Here is a 15220-nt window from a genome sequence, read left to right on the forward strand (position 1 = left end):
ATAGATATGGGCCTTGATTTGATACCTGAAGACCTGCTGTGTGTGGCTGTGCTTTTAGTAACAGCTTTAAACAGTTTTTTGGCATAACTAATTATTGTCTGTTTATTCACCTATCCTCAAAACGGGCTATAAGCAACCATAAAGAGAGAAAAAGATTTTCTTATTACAGTTATTAAATTAGACAAATAAATTAGAAATTTAGAATATTTAATTAGAATATTTAATTAAAATAAAAGAGAATTAAATTTTAAAATATGATTTCCATAATTTTTTTTCTACCACATCTTTTTCAAAAAATAACTAGTTTTATTCTACCCCTAATCTATATATTGTCAGCTCCTTTTTCTATTCATAGTCCTAGAGTACGCCAACTTTCTTTTAATTCTTGATGTTCCCCATGTGAGCACTGGGACTTGGAAAAGGGAAGTTTTTCCACATTTAGAGAACCCCTCCCCCTTTATTTTGGCAGGAATTTCTTCAGTAGCCCACAATGGTTACATCTTCAATTTCAGCCTGGTCTTCTAAGTGCATTTGAAGCAAGACATCATACATTTGCCTTCCAGAATGCAGGATCAAAATCCTAGGTTTAAAGACCAAGGCTCTTAGGCCTTTCTACTGATAAAGGTCTTGTCTAGGCCTTTTTTAAAATGAGCGTGTTCATAAAGCCTGTTTCAGAATATGCAGCTGCCTCACATCACGGACAACATGTGCTCTTGAGCCAATACCTATCCATCCTAGTTATTAATGTTTATTTTCTGCTGTGATGAAGACAGTGGTTGCCAACTCCTCACTTAGCTGGTTGTCTTAAATGTATTGATAATAGTTCTTTTCCTAGGAGATGCCTCTGCCTGCATAATAGTCCCGGGCCACATTAAGCAAGAAAGAGAAGAGGATCAAAATAATTAGTCTGTGGGCCTTTGATTTCCTTAGAATCTGAGAATGACCACCTATCTTGGTCTGAGACTGAAATATGATTTTTTTTAAAACAGTACTGAAGAGTTTTTATTAATCTCAGAACCCAGTTTGTAACTGGGTATTTTGCCTCATCACTTCACATGATTCCTGGGACTGTACATGTGAGGTAAGCCCTTGTGAGCAAATGAGCCACTCTTTCTTGAAAAATGATCAAATCATAGGCAACTGGTAGGGCATGCACAGAGATGCATGTGCTCCCCAATGGCTGACACCAGCGCTGTTGGCAGGGCTGGTGCCCCCATGACAGGGCTGTGGCTGTCGGCGGCTTCTGCAGATCCCCCCCCAGATTCAGGAGGCACCAGTCACTCGTGGATAAAATTACAGTTACCAGCATAAGAAACGTTTCAAAGTTCAGTTACTACCATAGTGTTAGCCCCCTTTTTAAGAGGCTCCACGTAAAGTGATAAAAAAGCCCTTGACTTTTTTGTCACGCTACTTCAGGGTTGGGCAATTATTTCAGCTGCAGGACCACTTACTGAGTTTTGGTGAGCTGTTGAGGGCTGCAAACATAAAATATTTTAGAAGATATTTTAACAAATTACAAAAAATATATATACTAAAAATCAAATATCTACTATATTTTAATATTATGTCAAAAATAAGTTTTGTTCTGATTTGTGTTTTTCTGAGTAGCATGTATAGAGGGGATTACTGAAAATAAAGCCTAACTCTTACATATTATATAGGAGGGGAGGGGACTGGGTGTGTGGGTCTGTATACAGGGGTGCATGTGGGGGATGGGTGTGCATGTGTGTGGCTGGGGGCTAGCTACCTGCTAGGTCCCAGGAGCCTGCCAGGGGCGGGGGGAGGAAGGGGAGCCAGGGAGCACATGCAGCAGAGATCAACAAGGTGGGGCTGGTGCTGGTGCATTCCCCCTCTTCCCCCCCCTGCAGCTGCCTGGCAGCTGCCACCATGGCACTCCACATGGGGCTGAGCCCTACCCATTGCCACCTGGGCCAGCTCGCACTGTGCTCCCACCTGCACCCACTGGACAGTTTTGACCCCAGATAGTGCACATAGCTTCCCGGTGGGGCTGCTCCTGGTGCAACTGCAGCTGCCCAGGTGCTGCTTGGCTCCCTCCACCTCCTATGGCTCCTCCTGCCCCTGCTGTACTGCTCCAGGTAGAGGGGAAGAAGCTGCAGCTGGGCGGCTCCTGCTTCAGTGTGCAGAGCTATGACTCCAGCTTCAACCTGCCTTCCACCCACTTCACCTGTCCGGCACAATGAGCAGCCAAGGTGGCCGATTAGGAGCAACCTGCTGGTGGCTGAGTGGGTCGAAGGCCACCAGGAGATGAAGCTGGAGAAGGAGGTGCTGAAGGTGGGGGAAATGAACAGTACCCAGGTGGCTGCAGACACACCGGGAGCAGTCCTGCTGGCTGCCCTGGGTAGTAGCGGGTGGGGCTCAGCTCCATGTAGACTGTAGCTGGGGAAGCCTCAGGCCAGTGAATTTGCACACTGGATCCAGCCCTCAGGTCATATTTTGCCCACCCCTGCACTACTTGGATGTTACATTTAGACACTGGTTTTGACCAGGAGGCAGGGCAGCAACAGAAGCATTTCACTCCATTCAGTATGAGCACACATGGGTCTACTGATGGAGAATTTGATGCCTTATTATTTTGGTTGATAAGTTATTTTATTCAGCTCAGGCAAATAGTTAAAACCAATTTACTTTATTTTCTGTTTCTCGTGTAGTAGGACAAGGCTGCAATATAAACATTGTAGGGGAAGATTTTGATTCAGAGAAAAACTCTCTGTATTTTACTTAGTGCAGATGTTCACTGAATTTTTCAAAATTCATTAAATTATTTCATATGCATCTCATTTACCCCCAAGCCCAATGAACTATAAATGACCTAATTGTCTTGCTGTACATTTTATTTACAGTTTTACATGCAGTCTGTCACTGAACTACATCATTATCTAAAAATCCCTGGGTGCAAAGCCAAGTACAAAAACTTTGCAATGGAGAGATCCCACCAAGATACTAAGCAAGAGCTGAAAGAAGCATAAGTTGTGTGCTGACCCTCTGCAGAGGGGTGAATTTTAACCATTAAATGAGAGCTCAGTGTTCCATTAACATTGTCTGCGAGCAAAGGATTTTCAGTTGTTATTTTTAAACTGCTTTGACAGCCAGTCAATGCTCTCACTTACCAAATACTCTTAGGAAAGTGAGGGATGACATTTAATGCAAGGTAACAACATTTGAGGACATGAGGGAATTGCAAGCATCATGAATTGGCCTTGCATTCATGATTACACACTCGCTATCTTATTCATTGTCATGGCCAAGTTCTTGTCCTTCGCAGTGTCTCACAGGGTCACATGAAGAGCTAAGTTTTCATATTGGTCATGATCAGTATTTTGAAAAGAGCTCTTGACACTCAGAACAATCCTGTTTTGATTAGGTTAGCTTCTCTAGGTGACTTACAAGGCTGAATAATATCACTGCTCCTTTTGGCCTGAGGTGTTGGTGTTTTGTGAATTGTATCTGTCATAGAAGGAGAAATTGAAAATGGGCAGGTATTTCTGATGCAAAATTATTGATTTACAAAAAAATGTACATAGCTTTCTTCCCCTAAACACAATACAAATTAAAAAATAGGAGGCAGTGTCTTTGCTCACAGGTCCAAACTTCTTTCCAGCTAGACCTCTGCCCATGAAGTGTTTCTCTCATTATGTCTTTCCAGTATCTTCTTTTGGATGCCTCTGAGTACTGCTGCTTACCAACACATGCCTTCCTCTATCTATCAGTCTCCAGCAAAACCTTTTCCCATAGCTCAGATTCTGACTGGTTTTTCATGTGGCCTTCATTTTGGGCAGTAAATGCAATTGCTTCAACTTTCTTACTCCAGCAAGTAGCTTAACTACAGCTGTCATACCTGCCAGCTTCCATGAAGTTTCACCATCGTAACAGTAGTGTTATATTCCCGTATTGTACAAAATTGAATTATTCAAGAGAATGCTGAAGCAAACTGGAAATAATGAAAGCAAGTAAATAGGTCACAGTTACTATTAATTCATTGCTTTGTTATAGAAATATATTTAGTCTTCAGGGAAATAGCAACAAAGATGAGAATCCAAATAATGAGACAGGATACTTTGCCTTGTAACAATTTTTTTATGCTTCCATAGTGCTTTCCATCTTAAGCTCAATGGAAGGAGGGGTATCCAGTACCTTGTTAGGTGTCTAGTATTGGGTTATTTAACATCCTCATTAATGATCTAGAATGGGGCTGTCCAGCTGGCAGCCCACAGGCTTCATGCAGCCTAAAAGGGATTATAATATGACCACATGCTTATCCCATTCTCTTGAGGCAGTGGTAGCTAGGGTCTCCAGGCTCCCCCTCCCTCTTCCAGATTTTATTCCTGCCCCAACTCCTGGAGTCAGGACAATGCATCGGGAGAGGGCCACACTGCCCATGTGGCACGGGAGGGTTCTGCGGAGATGGGATGGGAGCCAGGCTGCCCCTGCTGCATGTGCAGCAGAGGGAGCTGGGTTGTATGTATAGCAGGGAAGAGCTGGGCTGCACACATGCTGAAGAGGAGCTATGCTACATGTGCAGTGGGGTGGGATCAAGGGGGTGGCGTCCACAGTGTATGCCTCATAGGTGTGCAAAGGAGAAGCATAAAAGTTACTCTGCTAAGTGGCACAGGGGCATGTCAGGGATAGAACCAGCGGTATGGTCACTGCACCTACACGTGTACTGGACTGCAGTCCAGCCTTTATGCAGCTGTGAGGGTTGGGCCTGTCTGCACATGAAATTATTTTGGTCTAGCTATTATGCTTGAAATTATATCACACTTTAGTCTAACTATAGACAAGCCCTAAATTAGAGCAACTCCTGGGGCGCTCTGCCTTACGTTGCAGGCACCCAAGGTTCATAGAATCATGGAAGTAGGGTCAGAAGGGACCTTGTAGATCTTCAAGTCCGACCCCCCCCACCTGGGCAGGAGAAAAACTGGGCTCAAATGACTCCAGCCAGGTAGGCATCAAGCCTCTTCTTAAAGAACCCCAGGGTAGGAGCCAGCACCACTTCCCTTGGAAGTTGGTTCCAGATCCTAGCCGCCCTAACTGTGAAGTAGTTCTTACAGGTGACTAAACTATACCTACTCTCCAACAACTTGGAGCCATTATTCCTTGTTATGCCAGGGGGCGCTAGGGGAAACAAGGTCTCTCCCAAACCCTTCTGGTCCCCCCTAGTGAGTTTATAGACAGTCACCAGGTCCCCCCTCAGCCTTCTCTTGTGAAGGCTGAACAGGTTCAGTCCCGCAGTCTCTCATTGTAGGGTCTGCCCTGTTGTCCCCGGATCATGCGGATGGCCCTCCTCTCGACCCTCTCCATGTTGTCCACATCCCTCCTGAAGTGGGGCGCACAGAACTGGACACAGTACTCCAGCTGTTGCCTGACCAGTGTCACGTAGAGAGGGAGGATCACCTCCTTGGCCCTACTTGAGATGCACCTGTGGATGCACGACAAGGTCCGGTTAGCCCTGCCAACCGTGACCTCGCATTGTCGGCCCATGTTCATCTTGGAGTCAGTAATGACTCCAAGATCCCTTTCTGCCTCCATGCTTTCAAGAAGGGCATTTCCCATCTTATAAGTGTGCTGCTGGTTACTACTGCCTAAGTGCAGCACCCTGCACTTGTCAGTATTGAAATGCATCCTGTTTTTGTTAGCCCACCCCTGCAACCTATCCAGGTCCCTCCCTACTAGCGTGCTCACCTCACCCCAAATTTTGGTATCATCAGCAAATTTAAACAGGTTGCTTTTCACCCTGTCGTCCAAATCACTGCTAAAAAAATTGAACAGCGCGGGCCCAAGGACCAAGCCCTGGGGGACTCCGCTGGCCACTTCCCCCAGGTCGACTATGACCCGTCCACCACCACCATCTGAGTACAACCCTTCAGCCAATCTGCAATCCATCTGACTGTGTAGGCATCAATGCCACAGTCACCTAGTCTTTTAATGAGGATGGGGTGGGAGACGGTGTCAAAGGCCTTGATGAAGTCCAGAAAGACTACGTCCATGGCGACACCTGCATCCAATGCTTTTGTGACCTGATCATAAAAGGCAATCAGGTTGGTCTGATATGACCTGCCCCTAATGAAACCATGCTGGTTGCCCTTGAGCATCATCCCTGAAGCCAGCCCATCACAGATGTGTTCCTTGATGATCTTCTCAAAGAGTTTCCCTAGGATTGAGGTAAGACTGATGGGGCTATAGTTGCCAGGGTCCTCTCTCTCTCCAGGGACCACGTTGTAAAGGTATCCCAAAGCAACATGTCTTCTGTTGTCCAGCACAGTGCCTTTAGAGCTGTATATATTTCTAGAGATGAGGTGCAGAATCTGACTCTTAGTCTCGAGGCCCTTCATGCTTCTCAGACACTGTTCAGATATTTTGTAAAGGAATGCGTACAGATATAGAACCTGCCATTTGGAAGAAAGCATAATGTCTCTTTGTGGGAGTATAACAAAGAGCACTGAGCATCACTGAGGTAGGATCTTGGAAACTAGGATAACTATGAGAAAATTCAGATAAAATACTCCTACAAAGGAACATTCAAAAAGGAATTGTATAATTCAACCAAGGAGGGGTAAGAGGCAACAAATTTAATAGATTCCTGTATTTTCTTTCCCTTTGTCTTATTGCTCATTAATGTCCCAGCAGGAAAGAATGGCCAGTCCCTTTTTGCCCAAGGCCTTGTGTACTGCCAATGGCCCACAGATAATGTTGGAGAGCTAGCCAAGACAAGATGCAATTGTACAGCCAGGCCCTGATCCAGACATGTGGGGGGAGGAGGTGTGGCCCAGCCCCAACTTATCTATGCAGGGGGAGAAGAGGCATCACCTTGCCCCAACCCAGCCTCATGGAGCAGGAATGTGTGGCCTGGCACCACGAGGGGAGACCTGGTTGTATGGGAAGCATGGCCTGGTCCTGATCTGGCCAGGCTGGGGAAAGAAGGAGTGGTTCAACCCTGACCAAGTCACATGGGGCTTGGGTATTTGTCAGCAGGGGAAGGGTGACAGTATTGCTACTGCTTCCCTGCTGCCAAATTTCCTGATCCATGAGGATCCCCATGGGCCAATTACCATGGTTCTGTGGACCAGATTTGGCCCATGTGCCAGGGATTGAGCACCCCAGTGTAGAAAATAGCACAGGCCAGACATATGGATGGAGAGAAAAATTGCACTAGCTGTTTCAACTTGAGTTTGCCCTATTTGATGTTTATTACTGCTAAGCCACAGAGTATCAGTACTTGGGAACAAGTATGGCAATAATTCTTTCCACCACGAAGGAGGGTTCTCCTCTCCTCTCTTTCCAATTCTGCTGAAAAGATTTCTAGACAGTGCTGAGGAGGAGTTTGCAATTATGTCCTTGGGCCAGAGTACAGGCCAGTTTTAACATCTGGTTTTTACTTGAGTAGTTGTAGATGGTCTTTGTGGAGGTCTTAAGAGGTAGTACTGCAGCCAGATCCCTGTTCAAAGGCTCCCCTGCTGGCCGAAGGGGCTATTGCACTTTATACATGGCTTTGCTCAGTATAATACCCTATAGTGCAGTGTAGAGTGAGGCAGATAACAGTAAAATTTGCCTGCTGTCCTTCCAGGCCATGTCCCGTTTGCAGTATGTGCAGCCAACAGTGCTTCCTCAGTTGCAGGTTTATTGAAGTATTCCACTGCCTGATACAGAGTAGCCGTTAACTTTGTGTAGAACAGATCTCTAAGCGTATAACTGATGGTCACAAGTCTGATACAAGAGGTATTTCTATACTCTAGATTAAATGGATCCCTAAAAATATGTAATGATATACAGAGGGGGTGATCTTACCATACATGCTGAAATGTATCACTGTTACCTAATTGCCCATAATATGATTCAGCTTATGTCTAATACTGGTGAACTGTAGCCATGAGCTCTTTCCTACTGTTCTTTTGGTTTTTTTATGTTAGCTAATACTTTGAAAGATGTTACTGTTATTCCCCAATCACTTCCGGAAATTTATTTTGAGAGCTGACCAACTCTGATTATCCAACTGGGCCAAGATTTTAAGCTATGACTCAAACATTTCTGGAACTTATACTGATGGAAAATCCATGGTGTGTCTTTTGCTTTCCTCCCTGGACTTAACACAACCACCACAGGACAGATCAAGAAACTGACAGTTTAACATCTGGAACAGGCCCTATCACACAGTTTGTACCACGCTATCAGAAATAGAATCTGAACCAGGGAACTTTGCAATATGCAGCTTAGAAACCAGGGATAGCTTTATAAACACCCTTTGTTATATATTATTCTGTAAATTTTTTTGCCATTCTGTAGTTTTTTGCCATTCTGGATAGGAAAGTATTGTAGCATCATATCTTCAGTTAGTATAAATTAGCTCAGTTGATGAATCATTAGCTTCTGGCAGCATACAAATGTACATTTCTAAAAAAACATTCAAAAAGCTTTAGAAGTATTTGTGAGGTTGATATGTCTCACCTGATTCTCTGGCACTCATTTAACTGCTATTTAAAAGCACCGTCTGTTCACATTGACAAATATTGTTGGTAACTTGGGGCCCCGAGTCTCTGTTTAGCCCTTGAGTGCACACGTGTCAACAACTCTTTCCCTAGTAAAACTCGTATTTTTGGCAGAAAATTCTCTTCCATTTTTAAGGTAGAGGGGATGAAAATAGCATGAAGAAGTATCTGGTATTTGTGGGAAAACACAGTATTTGTCTTACTTTACCCCACCACCCTTCTCCAGCCTCAAATGTGGGTTTTGTTTTATATTTTTATATTTTGGATGCTGAAAGGTAGTACTTTTAATTCTTAACAAGGTAGCAATTCTGGTCATTGAGAGTGATTCACCTGTCATGAGCCTTCTGGTAGCAGTTTTGTTAGGGTGTCTTATATATTACCCAGTGCTTGACCTGACAGCCAATTTTACCACCTGTAAGCAACTACTGTTGTGATGTAGAATAGTTTGTGTTTCACTAAATCATTTAGTTTTTGTGTTTATATTGTAAAAAAAAAAAGAAATAGCACATTGCTAGAACCTGGGAACCATTTTTTTTTAAACAGGATATCACTCAGGGCAGTATTTTAATGTTGCATACATGCCTTACCTTTTAGGTTATGTGGAAGTTATTCACCTCCTACCACAAATTTGTGTTCCTACCTGTACCATTCCTGTTTTGGGACATAAAATAAGAATTACCTGGCAATGGTAGCTATTACTGAATAACAAATACAGTCAACCTCAGGCAGGGTTACATTGTGCTTGGTACACATGGAGTCAGATTCTCACATTGAGAAAATATCAACACTGCGATTTTTTTGCATCAGGGTAGGTTGATCTGTATAAACTACTAAAGACATGGCACTGAGGAGAAGGGTGCATTTTACACTATTGCAGTATGTCTATACCTATTTGTACTGGTGGGCCTAAATCTCTGGCTCAGGTCTCTTTCTTCCTACCCTCCTCAAAATCCTCTTGCATAGACAAGCCAGAGAAATGTCTTATTTGATAAATATTCAGTTGACTTTAGAGGCATGTAAAGACAATTGGTTTACTTGACAAACTAAGTGCTGTTCAGTGTGTGAGTAAGAATAGTAGCATCTGGGTTTAATGGCAAGCCTTCCTCCACCATGTATTACTGTATGGAACAGTGAGCATGGAGTTTGTGAGGTGCCAATAAAGATTGAAGGCATTCTTTTTTATTAGGTTTCGTTAGTGCAACTCCACAAATGCATAAACTAGGATGAGTTGTTTAGATTCAAACATGTTGATTAACCCAGACCTGTTATAATTGAGAGTATGGAAGCACAAAGATAAGAAATTATTAGAACTGCGAAGAGAAGTCAAGTATTTTGGCATCCAAGTCACTCACACAAGTTCCAAATAGCTTAAATGTTATAGTCTGTATTCTTTTTTTTAGTCTTGGAAGAACTGGAGCAGACTATCTTTCCCAGCTATGGAACAACTTCAGAGCAGAAAAATCTCCATACTGCAGAATGGGTAGGTATTACCTGACTTTAAGTTAATTGTATGTGCCTATACATTTCCAGATATTTAATACAATTTTGAGGTAGGTTTCCAGAAGAGAGAGCTTCTATTTTGTAGTTGAAATTAGTGCCTGTAGTTCAACATGAGTAGTTGCATATTTAACTACCAACTCTGGTCTCCCGTCATCTAATTTAGAGGTGCAGTTTTTCAGGTGTTCTATGAATCTTCACCTTTGGGTGCAAAATATAGTTTCAAATTACATACAGGGAAACCAGGCCTCAAACCAGATTAAAAAATTGCCTCTTAATCACCTGGATATCAATAACTTATGAGTCAGGAGGATGTGTACTATGTTGCATTTATTCTTATTTCCAACATATAATTTTATTTGAGCGCTTGTAGCACTGTGTAGAATTAAGTTTGCCTAGTAGTTTTACATTTTAAAGAAGTTTGCTTTCAGTAAATAAATGGTACTGAAATGCACTAGCAAAATGTGTAGGTCACAGCCCATTCTAGTGGATGTGCCACAGAGGATCACTCCTCCCACCAGTCAAGCCCAGTTCATATTGACTGAGTTGGTGGTCAGTACAGCTCCGCATGGGCAAAATTCTATTTTCTCCATACATTTCAAAGATGTTACTTCCAAGAAGCTAATTAACTAAAATTAAAGAACAGTCACAATCAGATGTCTGTGCCTTAAGGAAGCCTGTGCCTTGTGCATAAGGTTAGGTAGGCCTACATGAATACTTTTAATTTTTGTTTTAGCTAATCAAATGAAAAAATCTTTTCTTCAAATCAAGCTAGAATGGAAACAGAGCAAACCAAAATGAAATAGAGTTATGCTAGAAATCCCACGAACTTTCATAGTGGGACTTACGAACGATTTTGTTTCTGTTTCACACATTTTTAACAAAAACAGCTGAAATGAAGGCACTATGAGATGCCATATATAAAATCAGAGGTGCAGGTTTTTTCCCTTTTTACTAATAGCCTGGTGTTTAGAGCATTCATCTAGGATGTGGAAGACAGACTCTATTCCTCCATTACCTGAGGGGATTTTCATAGTTGTTTCATAGTTGGTAGGGTTGGAAGGGACCTGAGCAAATCATCAAGTCTGACCCCCTGCCATGGCAGGAAAGAGTACTGGGGTCAAATGACCCCAGCAAGGTGTTCATCTAGCTTCCTCTTAAAGACCCCAGGGTCTGAGCCAGCACCACTTCACTTGGAAGTTGGTTTCAGATCCTAGCTGCCCTGACAGTGAAGTAGCGCCTCCTGATGTCTAGTCTGAACTCTCCTTATCTCTTTCCTGAAAGGGGAGGTGCTAACGGGCTGTAGTGTATTCAGGGTGAGACTGGTTTCAGTCTCTTATGCTAATCCTGTTCCATTTTGTATAAAATACTGAAATAGTTTATGCTGAAACTGGAACCCAGTCCTCCCTCATTCCTGGTGCCTGCCTTAACCACCTAGCTACAAAGTTCTCCCACTTCTCCCTGGCTCAATGATTATTTAAGTATTCCAAATAAAATGAAACCATTTTAGCAACAAAGATTGATGTCCTGACTATGCCACAGTCTTAAAATACCACGCAGCTATGACCTCAAATACACTATGCTGCTCCATGTGGGCTACCTCCTGGACAGCATACAACATACCTGTTTACACGGCACTGCAGGATAATGAATGCTGTTATTCAGCAGTACAGTGCGTTTAGGTGCTGCTGCCTGGTGCAATAAGTGTGTGATGCATATGGGTCCTGAAAGTAGCTCTCACAAGATAGCCTACAAGCTGTGGTTAGAACACTCTCATGGTAGATGGATGATGTGCATTTAAAGACACTCGTGGGATATGGTGGATGAAGCCCCTCACCACCAGCTCCTGGAGTAGAAGTGGGCACTACCCCTATTATCTGAATGTAGTCCCCAATTCTTGCCCAAATGAAATCATTCAGTGATTCAGTTCTTGTTTACAAATAGTTTGGGATTAATCAAAATTGCATGTTTTATATGTATTATGTATTTACCAAAAAGAATTCAGCCAGCCCATATTACGAGGCAGTCTTAAATACAAGATCACGTACTGTCTTTCCAGGATCCCTGCCTCATTCATTAGATACTGCCCTGGAAATTAATACTTTTTCTGTAGTAAAAGAGACTCTGATTGTGTACTGGGGAAGATGGTAGGTGTATAATGAGTAGGGGTGTGCAAAGCGGGCAGTATTTGATTCGGATTCAGCCCAATTTGAGGGACAGTGATTTGGTTTGTTAATTCAGATCACTGTCCTGATTTGATTTGGTGAAATCTGAATCTGAAGATTCAATTCTGATTTGGAGAATCAGTGATTTGGCCATATATACAGCTTTATATGTTTTTTCTACGTACCTTGAGGTACCAGGCATGGCTCATGAATGCTGAGATGGTGGAGTGGGTGGAACGTCCCACAGGACCACAGGGGGAGTCCCCTGCACAATTGGCAGTGGACCCGGAAGTGGACCAGAAGTCCATGGCTGGGTCCGCCGGCTCAGTGATCAGCCTTGGGGGGACCCCTGGTGCCCCCACCAGACCCAGGAGGCACCAGTTGCCAAGAGTGTTCTGGGCCCGCTGCTGAACGTGCAGGGGACACCCCTGCACTCCCACAGGACGCTGCATCCTCCCCACCATCTCAGCATTCAAGAGCCGCACCTGGTACAAAGAAAAAACATATAAGCTGTGTCTATGGCTGAATCATCAAATCTCTCTGAATATAATTGGAGGCTTCTGATTTGGAGAGATTAATGGGTCTCCTGATTAGATTTGTATTTGGAAATTTGGCCACCGAATCGGGCCGAATCTCCTCCAAATCAAATCGGTGACTGAAGCTTTGCACAGCCCTAGTAGTGAATGAGAGAGAATTCTAATTGCAATAAGATGGGAGTGTCTGATAGTTATAGAAACTGAAGTCCTGGAGAACTGGATTTTATCCTTGTCTCTGCCACAGAGTTGCTATCTGTTGTTAGTTGAGTAACTTCACTTATACAGGCTGTTCAAAGTGGCCACTGTTTTTCTGATTTTTGACTGCCTAAGATGAGATACCAGAAACCAGACTAACTCAAGTGCTGAGCATTCACAACTGCAAATAATGTCTATTTTGTTTTGTTTTAAACTGGCCAAGTACTTTTAAAAAAGGGCAAGCGCCTGTCATCTCAGGATTGACATCCATGGTGGATATTTGACAATTCTGGCCTTAATCTGTCTGCCTTATCTCCCCATCAATAAAATGATGGTAATGATACTACTTTATTTTACAAGGTATTGTGAAAATAACTGCATGAATATGCATGAAATACTCAGGTTCTTTGGCGAGAACACCACAGGAACACAAAAGTGAAATCAAGGGGTGCCTACAAACATGCAGCAAGGCTACTCCAACGTGAGCAGACTTGATTAATCGAGTTTGCTGGAGCATGGTTATTACCGTGCTCCAGAGGACTCCAGCATCATGTGTATCAGTGTCCCTGTGCTGAAAATGGTGGCAGGGACACTTTAACTAAGGCTTATCAAATGAGCTTTAGTTAAAGTGCCCCTGCTGCCATTTTTCAGCACAGGGACGCTGATACATGTTAAGCTCTGGGCGCTTTAATTACAGCTGCTCTTGGAGCTCTAATTAAAGCCCCACCCCCCCAACACCAACACCACTCCCAGAGCACATGTATAAATTTCCAAGAGTTTTATATTAGAGCATAGTCTGGCTGGTGTGAAGTAAATAAAGTCTTGGTAGTAGGGACTGAAGAGATGATAAAAAAATATGTATTTGCGTATTCACCAAATATGGAAAAATAGCATGTGGTCAGGTAATTAAAGACTCTCATGGTGCTTGTGCACAATGGAAACAAATTAAAATCACATGGGCAATCTTAATTAAAGAACTTTCCACATCCTGAGTCTTTGACTTCACAAACTCAATTTATTTTAGAATGGTTTGTTTTGTTTTGAATGTAATAGAACCATAATATAAGTTCAACACCTTCCTGGAAGGAATCATATAAGAAACTAGAACTGTAGCTAGTATATTAATTCAAATTATAGCTTGCATCTTGAGAATGCACCCCCAAAAATCAGAAATTGGAGCTTTCCCAAGTGGGCAGAAAAGTATTCTTGCAGTGGGTTGTAGGCTTCAACTTCAGATAAACATAGTCCTTGCCTTGATAAAGTGTAACTAAAGTTGATTGTATCAGTTGCAGAGGCTGCATGCAAAATAAACAGGAAATCAAGTGGGTGTCTAACCTAAAGTTAGCTCAAGATATAAGTCATCCTAATGCAACAGTAGTTGCCAACAGTTTTCTAAAGCCAATGTGACACTAATGACTTCCTAGTTTTTATTCTGTTCTACTTTGTATGCAAACTTTAGTTCAGTTTCAACCTTCATTCAATAACTATGGATATGTTTCTCCCCATGGGTGTCAGGGTACTGAAAAAATATATATGAAACAGTTTTGCTTTTGATTCATACTTGCTAATAATCATAACTGGCTAAAAATGGAAATAAAACATAACCATGTTACTAGCACTAATAAAATTATTAGCAAACATGAGTCAAAAAGAACACTGTATAACAGATTTACTGCTTCATAAGACACACACATTTATTTCCTGTGGGATGTAAATAAATGTTACAGCTTTCAGATATCAAGGTCTTTGTTGGGCGTAAAGTCAGAAAAATTGCCATATTTATTAGTCACTATGAATGTTAAGGAATATGAGACTTTATTAGTAAAAAAAAAGCATTGCACTTCAGCATCTTTCAACAGATCTCAGAAACATGACAAACAACAAAGGTTCACAATGCCTCTGAGATTTATAGTCTTTCATTTTGCATGTGGAGAAACAAACATGGACATTTCCAGAAAGAGTTTCTGAGGAATGCAAGAATAGGTACTCTTGAAGTTGTTGGAATTTGCAAAGCCACAAGCAGAAGTGGCTAATGTCTTGAAAGTACAGCTACTTCTCATATTGCACATATTCTTGGTACTTGGACTCCAACAGCATGCTCTACTCAAGGATTTTCAGAAAGCATCTCTCCGTGAAGGCTGTGGTACTCAGCCACTTTTCTGCTCACTTGTCACTAGAGAACAGTTTCCCCAACACTGGTTCAGCATGCAGGAGGATGCTATTTTGAGTCCATCTGAAGGTGCAAGCGGGAGGTTTGCCTCTCCAGCCAGTTTGGCACAGGCTGGTAGACTAATGTTTATGCTTTAGTCCCTCTAACAGAAGATCC

The 15220-nt window shown here is 42.6% G+C and overlaps 1 protein-coding gene across 4 annotated transcripts in view; it reads left to right on the forward strand.

Moving 5' to 3' along the window:
* The window catches only part of ANO6 (anoctamin 6), a 119635-nt gene that overhangs the window by 38452 nt on the left and 65963 nt on the right, over positions 1–15220 (forward strand). For all 4 annotated transcript variants that reach the window (XM_090042384.1, XM_090042383.1, XM_090042386.1 and 1 more), the window contains exon 2: positions 9902–9981. In XM_090042384.1, the coding sequence (XP_089898510.1) occupies positions 9902–9981 (80 nt within the window). The remainder of the gene's footprint in view (positions 1–9901; positions 9982–15220) is intronic.

Source organism: Crocodylus siamensis, chromosome 4 (genome assembly GCF_052110815.1).
Source record: "Crocodylus siamensis isolate JL-2025a chromosome 4, ASM5211081v1, whole genome shotgun sequence".
Classification (NCBI taxonomy): Eukaryota; Metazoa; Chordata; order Crocodylia; family Crocodylidae; genus Crocodylus; species Crocodylus siamensis.